This window comes from Bos indicus, chromosome 16 (assembly GCF_029378745.1).
Source record: "Bos indicus isolate NIAB-ARS_2022 breed Sahiwal x Tharparkar chromosome 16, NIAB-ARS_B.indTharparkar_mat_pri_1.0, whole genome shotgun sequence".
Taxonomy (NCBI): domain Eukaryota; kingdom Metazoa; phylum Chordata; class Mammalia; order Artiodactyla; family Bovidae; genus Bos; species Bos indicus.
Genome location: NC_091775.1, coordinates 68,843,432 through 68,857,045, shown reverse-complemented (window position 1 = coordinate 68,857,045; position 13,614 = coordinate 68,843,432). Strand labels below are relative to the sequence as shown.

The following is a 13,614-nucleotide window of genomic DNA, read 5'->3' as shown; positions in this document are numbered from 1 at the left end:
GTAAACAAATGAAGGGAATTTTATCATCTGATGTCTCTTGTTTTCAAAAGAGGGACTGCAAGGTGAAGTAATAAGCACAAAAATAGCACACTAATTTTTTCTCATTTTAGGTTGATTGTTTTAAGATGTTCTAATTTTAATCTGTTTAAACAAAATAGTAAAGCAAATGTGCAATTTTCCCGACATAATATACAGATAAGATAAAAAACTCTAAATATAAGATAAAAGAGGAATAACCTTAATGTTTTAATTAAATTGTGGTGTTTTAATTGTATACTAGATAAAACTTTTAATGAAGACTTTATGAATCAAGTTGAATACCATTTATGGTGAACCTTGTAACTTTTCATTCCAAACATACAGTCATTCTAAAACTTGGAAATAACCAGAAGGAGATAAATGGAGTCCATCTTGGTAAAAGTTTTATCTGAAAAAGGACTAATCAATTTAGTACATTCAGTCTAAAATGTAGTCATTTTTAATAATGCTGGTTTATAAACAATAAATTTGAATGAACTTGTCATTTATCTGACTGGATTTTTGACTAGTCAACATTCTGTATACATTTTTTCAGTCAGATAAATACAAAATAACAAGTATAATTTGATGAGATATACACTGACAATATTTAAAGTTCCTTCCAAAGTTCATTACTTTAAAATAATTTTGGGCTTCCCTGGTGGTTCAGACGGTAAAGAATCTGCCTGCCATGCAAGAGACCCAGGTTTGATCCCTAGGTCAGGAAAACATCCTAGAGAAGGGAATGGTTACCCACTCCAGTATTCTTGCCTGGAGAATTCCATGGACTACAGCGAGCTACAGTCCATGAAGTTGTAGAGTCAGACACAACTGAGCTACTAACACTTTAATAATTTTAGGTTAGAACAAATCAAAATTTCCCCCCAAAATAAATATTTAGTCTATTTAATATCATATTTTAATTGCAATATTAAAATATGTAATATCATATTTTAGGATGAAAAGAAGAAAGAGGAAAATGAAGAACAATCTGAAATAAGGTAAGCATAATGAAAGAGGTACACTTCCTAAGGGTACCAAATTTATCTAATAAAAATGTAGGATGTCCAGTTAAATTTGAATTTCAGATAAATAGCAAATGATTTTTATACAAGAATGTCCCAAATGTTACAAAGGAGCGTATTTATTCTCTCTCTATATATATATACATATGAATTGAAATTCAAATTTAACTGAGCACTGTGCTTTACCTAGGAACCCTAACACTTCCAAATCTACTGTGAAATCACCAGGAAGTTGTTAAAATGTTGAGTGCAGAGCCTGTGCTGTGTAAACCACGGAAAGATCAAAGTAGTAACATAAAACAGATGTAATAAGTACACACAAGGAAACTTCCATTTTTACATCAGCAAGACAATGACTAATAAAACCAAAGGCTATGAGGAAGGGGGTGAGCAGAAGGGAAAGGCTTCTGAGCAATGTCAAGAGGCCTTTTCAAGTGTCCCAATTCCAGTTCAGTTGAGCAATTCTAGGCAAACATGATGCTGTCTCCTTTAATCTTCCTTTGCTATGGAGTAAAATACTAATGCTTCTTTCTGGTTCTAAATACTCTGTGAGGCTAAGTTTTGTTTTTGTTTTTTTTTAAGCCCATCATCTCTCATCTATAAAGCCTAAGTTTCTAAAGAAGATGCATTTAACTGGTATTGCAATCAGATCAGATCAGTCGCTCAGTCGTGTCCAACTCTTTGCGACCCCATGAATTGCAGCACGCCAGGCCTCCCTGTCCATCACCAACTCCCGGGGTTCACTCAGACTCACGTCCATCGAGTCAGTGATGCCATCCAGCCATCTCATCCTCTGTCATCCCCTTCTCCTCCTGCCCCAAATCCCTCCCAGCATCAGAGTCTTTTCCAGTGAGTCAACTCTTCGCATGAGGTGGCCAAAGTACTGGAGTTTCAGCTTTAGCATCATTCCTTCCAAAGAAATCCCAGGGCTGATCTCCTTCAGAATGGACTGGTTGGATCTCTTTGCAGTCCAAGGGACGCTCAAGAGTCTTCTCCAACACCACAGTTCAAAAGCATCAATTCTTCGGCGCTCAGCCTTCTTCACAGTCCAACTCTCACAACCATACGTGACCATAGGAAAAACCATAGCCTTGACTAGATGAACCTTTGTTGGCAGAGTAATGTCTCTGCTTTTGAATATGTTATCTAGGCTGGTCATAACTTTCCTTCCAAGGAGTAAGCATCTTTTAATTTCATGGCTGCAATCACCATCTGCAGTGATTTTGGAGCCCAAAAAAATAAAGTCTGACACTGTTTCCACTGTTTCCCCATCTATTTCCCATGAAGTGGTAGGATCGGATGCCATGATCTTTGTTTTCTGAATGTTGAGCTTTAAGCCAACTTTTTCACTCTCCATTTTCACTTTCATCAAGAGGCAATAGCAATAAGTAAAAACACACACACACAATTAACATCACTGATTGTACAGTCAAGGGTTTTTATTTTGGATGAATTTAAAAAAGACACTGACTTTAACACAAATATTCATAGACCCATTATAGTTCATATGAAAGGGTTTGCATGGCAGGTTTATAATCAGATATATCTCATATCCTAGACTTTGATGCCACAAACATAAGGCAAAATATAGTGAGTTTCCACTTCTCTTGTTTAAAAACAGTGGTAAATTTTGCTTCTGCAGTTTCCCTTAAACTCAAGCAACAAACAAACAGCATTACCTAAACAAAAAGATCTAAAGCCATGTTCTAATTTTGACAAATATAGGTAGAATACTTCAACAAAGAGTAGCAGGAAGATTTTTGGAAATTTTTCCATTTACATTTTCATAGCCTTCTGTCAATGTTCTTAGGCAGAAATGATTGAAAAATGACACTTGGGCAGTTAAGAGAAACAAGATGGCATGATGAAGTAGAAAAAGTTTACGATGACAGGAGCATTATAAGAAAGATGATTATGTAGTCATTAGCTACCAAGGCAAATTTAACTTTTAATTTGGAACACCCATGGAAATGAAGAATCGAGGGAGGTATTCTCTAGTTTGGCTAACTGACAATCCTGAAAGTGAGTGGGTTCTTGATGAGATTCTTAAGGGACCTTAAGAAAGTTACCCAATCTTTCAGAGAACTGGAGGGACACATTCAATAGCCTGTTAATACATGATATTTCTTTTTCTCTGACTTTACTTCACTCTGTATAATAGGAACTCTATGGGGTCCAGAAGAGGACCTACGTGCAGGGCAGCAATGGAGACGCAGAGAGAACAGGCTGGTGGACACTGTGGGTGAAGGAAGGAGAGAGACGAATGGAGAGGGTTAACACTGAAACATATATTACCATACGTAACACAGATAGCCAGTGGGAATTTGATGCATGAAGTTGGAACTCAAACCAGGTGCTCCGTGACAAGCTAGAGCGATGAGATGTGGTGGGGGGAGGGAGGGAGGTTCAAGAGGGAGCGGACATATGTATACCTATGGCTGATTCATGTTGACAGTTCGGCAGGAACTAAAACAAAATTGTAAAGCAATTGTCTTCCAATTAAAAATAAATTTTAAAAAATTCGATAGGCGGAGGGACGCTGCAAATAGGTAAATTCGGCTGACTCTCACCCCTAGGGGGCAGGCAGTACTGCTCTGCACTCCCAGGGGCGGGGGGCGGGGAGGACTTCGTACGTAAGATTCCCTCCCAGCTCTGGGTCTGCTGAGACTTACTCCCTTTGCCAAGGAGAGACACCCACATGAGATTTGACGGAGGAAATGAGACAGAGACTGCGTTTGTGCTATTTCTACTGCCAAGCACTGTTGTGGGGGCGTTTGTGGGGGTGATTCTGAAGTGTTTTTGGAATCATTCCTAGATGCTTAGCCTGGAGCTTGCTCCTCCACGCCTCAGAACAGTTTTGTAAGCACTCAATTCCGTTCTTTAAACCCCTTTCGCTTAAACAAGCGAGAGGGTTTCCTGTTTCCAGTGAGTGACCCTTGACCAACACAGAGAAGCAAAGTCCCTCTCAATATTTCAATGAAAATTATTTATGCTGACACAACGATGCTGTTTCCTGTCCAGTGTATTTTTTTCTGCCAAAAAAACAATAATTCATGGTCCTTCCCCCATTAAAAAGAAAAGAAAGTGAACTCGTTCTGTTGTGTCCGACTTTTTGCAACCCCATGGACTGTAGCCTGCCAGGCTCCTTCATCCATGGGATTCTCCAGGCAAGAATACTGGAGTGGGTTGCCATTCCTTCTCCAGTGGCTCATCTGGATCCAGGGATCAAACCTGAGTCTCCCACATTGCAGGCAAACTCCTTACCATCTGAGCCACCAGGGAATTCCCTCCCCTCATTACATGAATGTTTTAAAATTGGATTATAAATGAGTTACTAGTAACAATAATTAAAATGCTCCTCCCCAGAAAAGGAAGAACAATCTCTTGAATTAGCTTCTGTGGGTTACACTTTGTGTACCTACCTGCGACAGCGGCATCCAATTCGTCTTCATCCAGGGACTCTTGCATGGTAAAGTCTCTCAAAGGAGACATTGGATAGGATGTATTGAGATTCAAGCCCAGCATGAAGTTGTGCACCTTCCCGGCACGTCCTTCTCTGGTATTGAACAAAGCTGAGTCACTCACCAAGGCCATGAGCATACGTTGGACCCAACTTGCTTGATTATCATTTTGGTATTCCCTTTCTGCTTCTTCATGTTCAGTGCCTAAGGAAAAAGATCATTATACATTGTCTAAAATCCATAAAAATGAAAAAAGATCTTTGGTCATGGAGTGTTAACATTAGGGGAATGCAGGCTCTCAGTTCCCCGACCAGGGATCAAACCCATGCCCCCTTGCAGTGGAAGCACAGAGTCTTAACCACTGAAATGCCAAGCAAATCCCTCCAGTTTTTGATTCAACAAATGTTTATTCATGTAAATTAATACAGTCAATATTTCAGTTAATCATTTTTGTTCTTAAATTGTTCTTACCTTTACCAACTTCCCTGGTGGCTCAGACAGTAAAAAGCTTCTGCCTACAATGCGGGAGATCCAGGTTTGACCCCTGGGTCGGGAAGATCCTCTGGAGAAGGAAATGGCAACCCACTCCAGTACTCTTGCCTGGAAAATCCCATGGATGGAGAAGCCTGGTAGGCTACAATCCATGGGGTCGCAAAGAGTCAGACACGACTGAGTGACTTCACTTTTCTTTTTTTCTACCCTTTACCTCTAGTCAGTTTGCTGCTGCTGCTGCTGCTAAGTTGCTTCAGTCGTGTCCGACTCTGTGTGACCCCATGGACTGCAGCCCACCAGGCTTCTCCGTCTGTGGGATTCTCCAGGCAAGAATACTGGAGTGGGTTGCCATTTCCTTCTCCAAATAGTCAGTCTAAAGGCTATATTCTTGGCAGTGTTACTTGTCTTATTCTTTGATTTCCAGAGAAACTTCTATTTTTCTATTTTTTTCCCTTTCCCCCATTCTTTTCTTTTCTTGGCTATGGCTATGCATAAGAGGGAATATCCATAGTAGCTAATCCCCTTTCTTTCCCAAGTTTCCTTCCCTGTCATGTTTAATAAACATCCAGAAATCATGCAAACTGAGAGCAGACAATTGAAGGATTCAACATATATTTGCTTCTCTATAAACACCCTCTGAAATGTCATTGCATTCTTGCTTATAAAGTTTGGGGTTTAAAAGTCTGTAATTTAAATTTATGTTTTCAAATGGCTTAGAATTTGACAATCTTCCCAAAGAAGCAGTTTTCAATGACTTTTTCCTTAAACTCGATGCACTCGTGACTACTACTGGGAAGCCATATTGTGTCATTATTTAGAGCACTGGTTCCAGAATCAGACTGCCCAGATTCCAATCCTCTCTCCACTGTTTACTAGTTAATTGACCCTTTTCAGTATTCATTTCCTCATCAGTAAACCTCATTGGGTTGTTATGAGGATAAATTAAGTTAATGCATTCATGCAAATTTCTTAGAAAAGTGCCTGGCCTACGTTAAATTCTCAGTAAACACTAGTCGGTAGGAGAAGTAGTAGCAGCAGCATCGTAATCATCATCATCAATATTCTTCATTCATAACTCAAATCTAAGAACATTGTATGGTAGAGGATAATCCCTTTACCTAGAACACTCCTGTTCAGATTTCTGGGAACTTTGAATATAAATATACATGCATAAATAAATCCATACATGTGTGTGTGTGTGTACTGAGAGAGGAAAAAGAGAATCTTTATTCAAACTTCATAATTTTCAATAAATGTTAACTAAACATACATAAAACCATAATATCTTCAAAAGATTAGCTTAACTGAGCTCAGTAAGTAAAGGGCTCTTTCTCTCCATAACCAATCCAGATTGACTGCATAGTCATGAAAAAACAAATATACACTCTTTTCTACTCCCACACTTTTCTAATGCCAAATATGACAAAGAAAATCTTTCACTAGAACAAATCAAGCTTTAAAAAAATGATTTATATCTTTAGTTACACAGGATATGAATAAGATACTCAATTATTTTCCAAAGATTTGGTGCTTCCTCTTCTTTTCCTTTTTCATCATCACTATTGTTGCTATTAAATTTATCTCACTTCTATACCAGCAATGGATCTACCTTCCATATGACATATTTGGAAATGGCAACAAGATAACATAAATGATATATTTTGCTTATTAGCTTTAATACTAATAGTAAATTTCTATTTATTAGAATTTAATTTAATTTTATTTATTTAATAATTTAAATTTAAAATATTTTTATTTTAAATTTATTTAAATTTAAATTTATTTAAAAAATTTAAAATTTAAAAAATAAATTTAATTAAAATAAATTTCACAATTTAAAGCCCTTTGTGTGCATTTGCTAGTTTTATAATTGCAGCAATTCTGTAAAGAGGAGGCAAAATGATGCCAATACAGATTTGAAAAAACTGAACCTGAAAATGCCTAAAAATCATGTTCAAAGTCACTTGACTAAATACAAAGAAGCCCTAAGAGAAGAAGACAAGCTACAGACTGGGAAAAAATATTTGCAAAAGACCCATCTGATAATGGGGTAGTACCCAAAATGTACAAAGAACTTTTTAAAACTCAACAGTAAGAAAACAAACATCCTGACTTAAAAATGGGCAAAAGACCTTAACATACACCTTGCCAAAAAAGACCTACAGGGGACTTCCCTTGCAGTCCAATGGTCAGGACTTCATCCTCTGATGCAGGGGGTGCAGGTTCAATCCCTGGTCAGGTAACTAAGATACCACATACCTCCAGGCCAAAAAACCAAACAGGAAATAAAGCAATATTGTAACAAATTCAATAAAGATTTTAAAACCGGTCCACACACACAAAAAAATCTTTAAAGACATATAGATGACAAGTACATTTATGAAAAGATGTTTCATCACACATCATCAGGGAGATGCAAATGAAACCGAGATGACACTACACACCTATTAGAAATGTCAAAATCCAAAACAGACAACACCAGATGCTGGTTAGAATTTGAAACAACAGGACACTCAAATACTGATGGTGGAAAAGCAAAATGGTACGACCTCTTTGGAAGTTTCTTACAAAACTTAATTATACTTGTATCACATGATACCGCAAATCATTCTCCTTCATTTTTACCCAAAGGAGTTGAAAACTTATATGCACATAAAAATCTGAACATGGAGTTTTATAACAGTGCCATTCATAACTGCCCAAATTTGAAAGCCACCAAGATATTCTTAATGCATTTGAGAAGGAAATGGCAATCCACTCCAGTGTTCTTGCCTGGAGAATCCCAGGGACGGGGGAGCCTGCTGGGCTGCCGTCTATGGGGTCGCACAGAGTCAGACACGACTGAAGTGACTTAGCAGCAGCAGCAGCGAGATATTCTTCAGTAGGTGAATGGATAAACTGTGTAATAATACCCAGACAATGAAATACTATTCAATGCTAAAGAGAAATGAAGCCATGAAAAGACATGGAGGAAACTTAAATGCATAGGAAAAGGAGTACGTCAAGGCTGTATATAGTCACCCTGCTTATTTAACTTATATGCAGAGTACATCATGAGAAAACTGGGCTGGAAGAAGCACAAGCTGGAATCAAGATATCCGGGAGAAATATCAACAACCTCAGATATGCAGATGACACCACCCTTATGGCAGAAAGTGAAGAGGAACTAAAAAGCCTCTTGATGAAAGTGAAAATGGAGAGTGAAAAAGTTGGCTTCAAGCTCAACATTCAGAAAACGAAGATCATGGCATCTGGTCCCATCACTTCATGGGAAATGGAGAAACAGTGGAAACAGTGTCAGACTTTATTTTTCTGGGCTCCAAAATCACTGCAGATGGTGACTGCAGCCATGAAATTAAAAGATGCTTACTCCTTGGAAGGAAAGTTATGACCAGCCTAGATAGCATATTCAAAAGCAGAGACATTACTTTGCCAACAAAGGTCCGTCTAGTCAAGGCTATGGTTTTTCCAGTGGTCATGTATGGATGTTGAGAGTTGGACTGTGAAGAAGGCTGAGCGCCGAAGAATTGATGCTTTTGAACTGTGGTATTGGAGAAGACTCTTGAGAGTCTGTTGGACTGCAAGGAGATCCAACCAGTCCATTCTGAAGGAGATCAGCCCTGGGATTTCTTTGGAAGGAATGATGCTAAAGCTGAAACTCCAGTACTTTGGCCACCTCATGCAAAGAGTTGACTCATTGGAAAAGACTCTGATGCAGGGAGGGATTGGGGACAGGAGGAGAAGGGGACGACAGAGGATGAGATGGCTGGATGGCATCACCAGCTCGATGGACGTGAGTCTCAGTGAACTCCGTGAGTTGGTGATGGACAGGGAGGCCTGGCATGCTGCGATTCATGGGGTCGCAAAGAGTCGGACACGACTGAGCAACTGAACTGAACTGAAGACAAGGAAGCCAATCTGAAAAGTTTATCCATAGCATGATTCCAACTAGATGACATTCCAGAAAGGCAAAATGATGGAGACAGTAAAAAGATGGGATTGCCAGGGGGGTGGGGGATGGGAAGCAGAGGGATGACACTATAATGTTAGATATGTGTCATTATACATTTGTGAAAACCTGAACACACAATATCAAGAGTGAACCCGAAAGCTTAGATTTTGGGTGATAATGATGTGTCAGTATAGGTTCATTGACTGTAATAAATGTACCTCTCTAGTACAGGATGTTGAAAGTGGTGGAGGTGATGTGTGTGGATACAGGGAATATATGGGAATTGTCTCTACTTTTTGCTCAATTTTGCTGTGAGTCTAAAACTATTCTAATAAATAAAGGTTATTTAAAAAGAAAAAAGAATATTAAGAGCTAATAAGAAGTCCTCAAAAACACCCTAAATACCATTCTCCAATGTTGGCTGGTATTGAAACCAAAGCAGCCATATTCAGAGGGTCCTTGAGCTTCTCAGCTTTAAGATAATCTGCCAGTACTGGTAGAGGTGATCAAATGTACTGATGATTTTGGCCATTTACCTAATAATCAATAAACCATTATTAATCTACTTGATGGTCCCAACATCAATACAGAATTAATTCTGTAAGTGGTAGGCATATGCTGTCCATCATTTTTTCTATCCCCCTTCATTAAAAGGAAATTCAAAATAGAAGGAAAAAGACCCGAACAACTGACAAATAACAGCCTGGCTCTGAAAAGAGAACTTTAATTTCAGTGTTGATTCAGCAAAGATAAAACAGCCTCTTCTAATAGCCTTACCTTAGCTGATGGAGTAATTAAGTTTTGGACAAAAAAGTATTTAATCTCTTTTAAAATCTAGATGATTTTATTCAAACTATAACAGGACATGTTCATCTAGTTGTTGTAAAATCTTCTTGTTTTGTTTTGTTTTTTGGTTTTTGAGCTATTGGGAACATTTGCCCAAATGGCTCTGTCCAAATGTAAAATCATTCCATTTTACCATAACAATTGCAACAAATATGCCAGATCTTTTCCAGAGCTCTTCCCTGACTCCACACGGACTACCGTGATCCACACAAGGTGAAAACTGCCTTGTCAAGGTGTAAAAGAACCTGTTTATACAACAAAGCGATACATGAAACACAAAGTTCTCAATAAATCTACTCCATCACTGATCCCCTTTGAGAGAGAAGTTTGGCAATGGGATATAAAGCTCAGGAATGGAGTGAGAACTTAATTTTTCAAATGTTACTTAATAATAAGATTTTAAAGGATGAAACTTTACTTAGTAAAGCTACATAAAAATGTTCCCACATCACCATTTCTATGCTTAGAAACCTAGTGCTCTAATCAGATTTGACACAGAATTTGGTATTTCTGTTGTGCCATCTCAGTTTGTTCTCTGTTCAACTGATAAAATTTTTGAGGTATATAAAATAAATGGAATAAGGCATACTTACATGTTGCATATTTTATTGCATATATGGCATTGATTCTGTCTGTATTGAAAGCTACAATTCTATCACTCCGTGCCTTAAGCAGAGACTACCATTAGTATCTTGAGTGAGAAAATCAGACAAAACATTCATAGTCTTTCCTAATGCAGTTCTTCCAGAGGAGTTTCCAGCTCTCTTACCTTTGGGTCCTTGTGATTCGTCATCACTGTCTGAGCTATCATTACTCACAATATGCTTTGCTGTAATATTTTCTGCGGAAAGAAAACAAAACAATGAAAGAATCTCAGGTGTCAAGACTCACAGTGAAATTTACTATAAGGAAGTACTCTCAGCAAGGCCACAGTGAGCTCTACTAGACTTATCAGTGTAAATCTAGATCAATGTAGTAAATTTAAATGTATTAGATTTATGAGTATTTTTCATACATATATTTTCTACATATCAGAAATAGCCAGTTTGGATAAAATGGAATTATAAAAAGTCAGATGCTTTTTACAAGGGCAACAAAAATTGAAACAATCCAAGGAACAAAGTATATAAAAGACAAAATATAGTAGCAAGTGGTTAAGTGTGAGAGTTTGGTATCACACCACCAGAGGGATGGTACGGGGAGGGAGGAGGGAGGGGCTTCAGGATGGGGAACACGTGTATACCTGTGGCGGATTCATGTTGATGTATGGCAAAACCAATACAATATTGTAAAGTAATTAACCTCCAATTAAAATAAATAAATTTATATGAAAAAAAAAACAAATTTCTCATTGGAAAACAAAATGTCCCAGAGCACAAAAAAATAGTTTAGAATTTATTCATATGTGATTTAAAGGGGAGAATTTTTGTTTGTATTAATTCTTACAGGAAGAACAGCTTGATTATAGAATTCTTATTACCCAAAAGATACATTTTTCTTTAATTAAATATGTGAAAATGACGTTTATGATAGTCAGTATAGGGTAAAGCCAAAATCTACAATGGGCTACAACGGTTTTACTAAGATGAATGAAGTTACTAATATGAGGGGACTTTTTACTAAATACTAATGAATATTATCTACTGAAATGTGTGTTTTGGTTTCAATTTGTGCTTCTTCAGAATGTATTAAGAGAACAGTTACAAAAACTAAAATAGAAACCATAAAGCCTTAAAGATAAGAGTAAAATTTAGCATTATACCTAGCTCTCTTTTTTCAAGTAAAAAAGTACCCAAATTATGGAATACACAGACCATTTTATAATCATCATTTATAGAAAAATTAAACTTTGAGAGAACATTTATTTTACATGAAATCCTTTTCTGTAGAGTGACTTTTTTTTTTCCTTCTATTAGTCAATAGAATTTTTATTTTTTTGACTGACTTCAAATTTATAGTTTTCAGTGATAGAACCATTTGGGCTTTTAAACTCAGAAAAATGTAGGTATAACATTTGGTTTGCTCATATTACACTCCAATTGACCTTAAAATCTTTCTTTGAAAGAGAAAAATGAAACTAAAACCACCTCTGAGCATCCCTTTAAGAGGCAGAGTTTAGCTGGCCAATGGATGAAAGGGTCACCAGGAGTCCTGAGATTCCCCTCAATCACTCACCTCTCTGGTCTCATTCCTGGAAACCCTTCCCTAATCTGAGGTAACATGCATCCTGCCGGCCGGGGGTTCTCAGGACACAATATTCCCCTTAATTCTGACACACAGTGAAAGTAAAAAAGCTGCCAACCACTGGTCTCAAAGGGGACATCTAACAAAAAAGCATATTCTCAAGAATATTGAGTATAAACATTCTCCTTTTCCTCAGCCTTCAGCTATTGTCTCATCCAGCCTCAGATGTGTTGTTTCAGTCCTATTCTCTTCCTGTCTTAGGAAGAAAAAGCAACAAACCATGGGTTTATCTGGATTATTCAAGAAAGAGCAAGAGAAGCAAGCCTCACAAAAGGCAGCAATTCTGTTCTTTTTCTCTCCTTTTTATCTCTTGACTGAAATCTTCACATAGCTTAGAGAAGAATTTATTATACCCACAAAATTAAAGGTGAGAACAGGATATTCATCTGGGATACAGTGTTCATTAAAATAAGTCACTGTCAGAGCATTTCAGCATTAAACACTTTGCCCTGCAGTTAGCCTTAGGAGCATGTGGCTCTGTGGTTAAGGTCAGACATCGCTCCAAGTTCCACCAACCTTGGCTGCTTGTTCCCTGCATGATGCTCAGAAGACAGGAGCAAGTTAAAGGACAAAGTGCCTCTTTGGTTGTTTTTATTTTTATTCTAAAGTCTTTGACTCTAGGGATATCATAAGATCAGTTTCACATTATTTATTAAGAATTACACCCAAAATATTAAGGACTATAGAAAATTGCTGCACTTAATATATATATATATATATATATCTCACATATTGAAAATCAACTCTTGCAGGAAGAGTGACTTCACACTTTTTAAAAGTCAAGTTGGGGTACATCAATTAAAGTTATAATTGCATTTGTGTTTTGCATATAGAGCTTAATTAAATCAGCTGTCATTGTCTGCAATAACTAAGGACAGTTTATTAGAAAAAAAATCCTACAATAAGTTGTTAACATGCAAGTATTTTTCAAAGAGATTGTTGAAAAAGTCATTTATGTTGTTCTGTTAACTCTGAAATAGATGTGGGCTACTTCAGAGGCACAGAAGAGGAGATAGAGAGGTACTTTGTTGATCTCCAGGATCCTTCTCCCCAGACCCTGCTGGGCTGGCCCCAAATTCAAATTCAGAATTCCCCTGACCCTTCCTACTTCCAGTCAAAATAGTCATAACAAAAATTCGGTGTTGACTATGATACAGATGGCACGGCACTTGAGAGATCCTGAATGTATGCTTTGTGTAAATCAAATTTATTCATTAAAGATAACATGTTTCTATGGCATTAATATTATAACAAATGAAAACTACTGGTCCTCAATTGAGTTTGTCTACTTTTTACAAGTTGTATAAAAATTACTTTTAATTTATTATGGGCTCGTGAGTTAGATTTGAAGAAAATTATTAGCAGTAGTTTATTAGCTGTGATTTGAAATATTTTTTTCATGTTTTTGGTATGAATTAGCTATAAGAAGTTAACAGAATTCTAATGAGGTAGTATTGAAGAGGTAAATAAACTATCAAGCTTGAATTTAAGTATCATATTGTGTTCAACTGTTGATGAATCTAATCGTCCAAAAGCTGCCCTTATTCATAAAAGGAGAACAGATCCCCCTAGACTT

The 13,614-nt window shown here is 37.2% G+C and overlaps 1 protein-coding gene across 2 annotated transcripts in view; it reads right to left on the bottom strand.

Annotated features, from left to right (window-relative positions):
• The window catches only part of PLA2G4A (phospholipase A2 group IVA), a 174,294-nt gene that overhangs the window by 30,353 nt on the left and 130,327 nt on the right, over nt 1-13,614 (bottom strand). For both annotated transcript variants that reach the window (XM_019976850.2, XM_070768581.1), the window contains exons 13-14: nt 10,564-10,635; nt 4,466-4,708 (exon numbers count right to left, since the gene is read on the bottom strand). In XM_019976850.2, the coding sequence (XP_019832409.1) occupies nt 4,466-4,708; nt 10,564-10,635 (315 nt within the window). The remainder of the gene's footprint in view (nt 1-4,465; nt 4,709-10,563; nt 10,636-13,614) is intronic.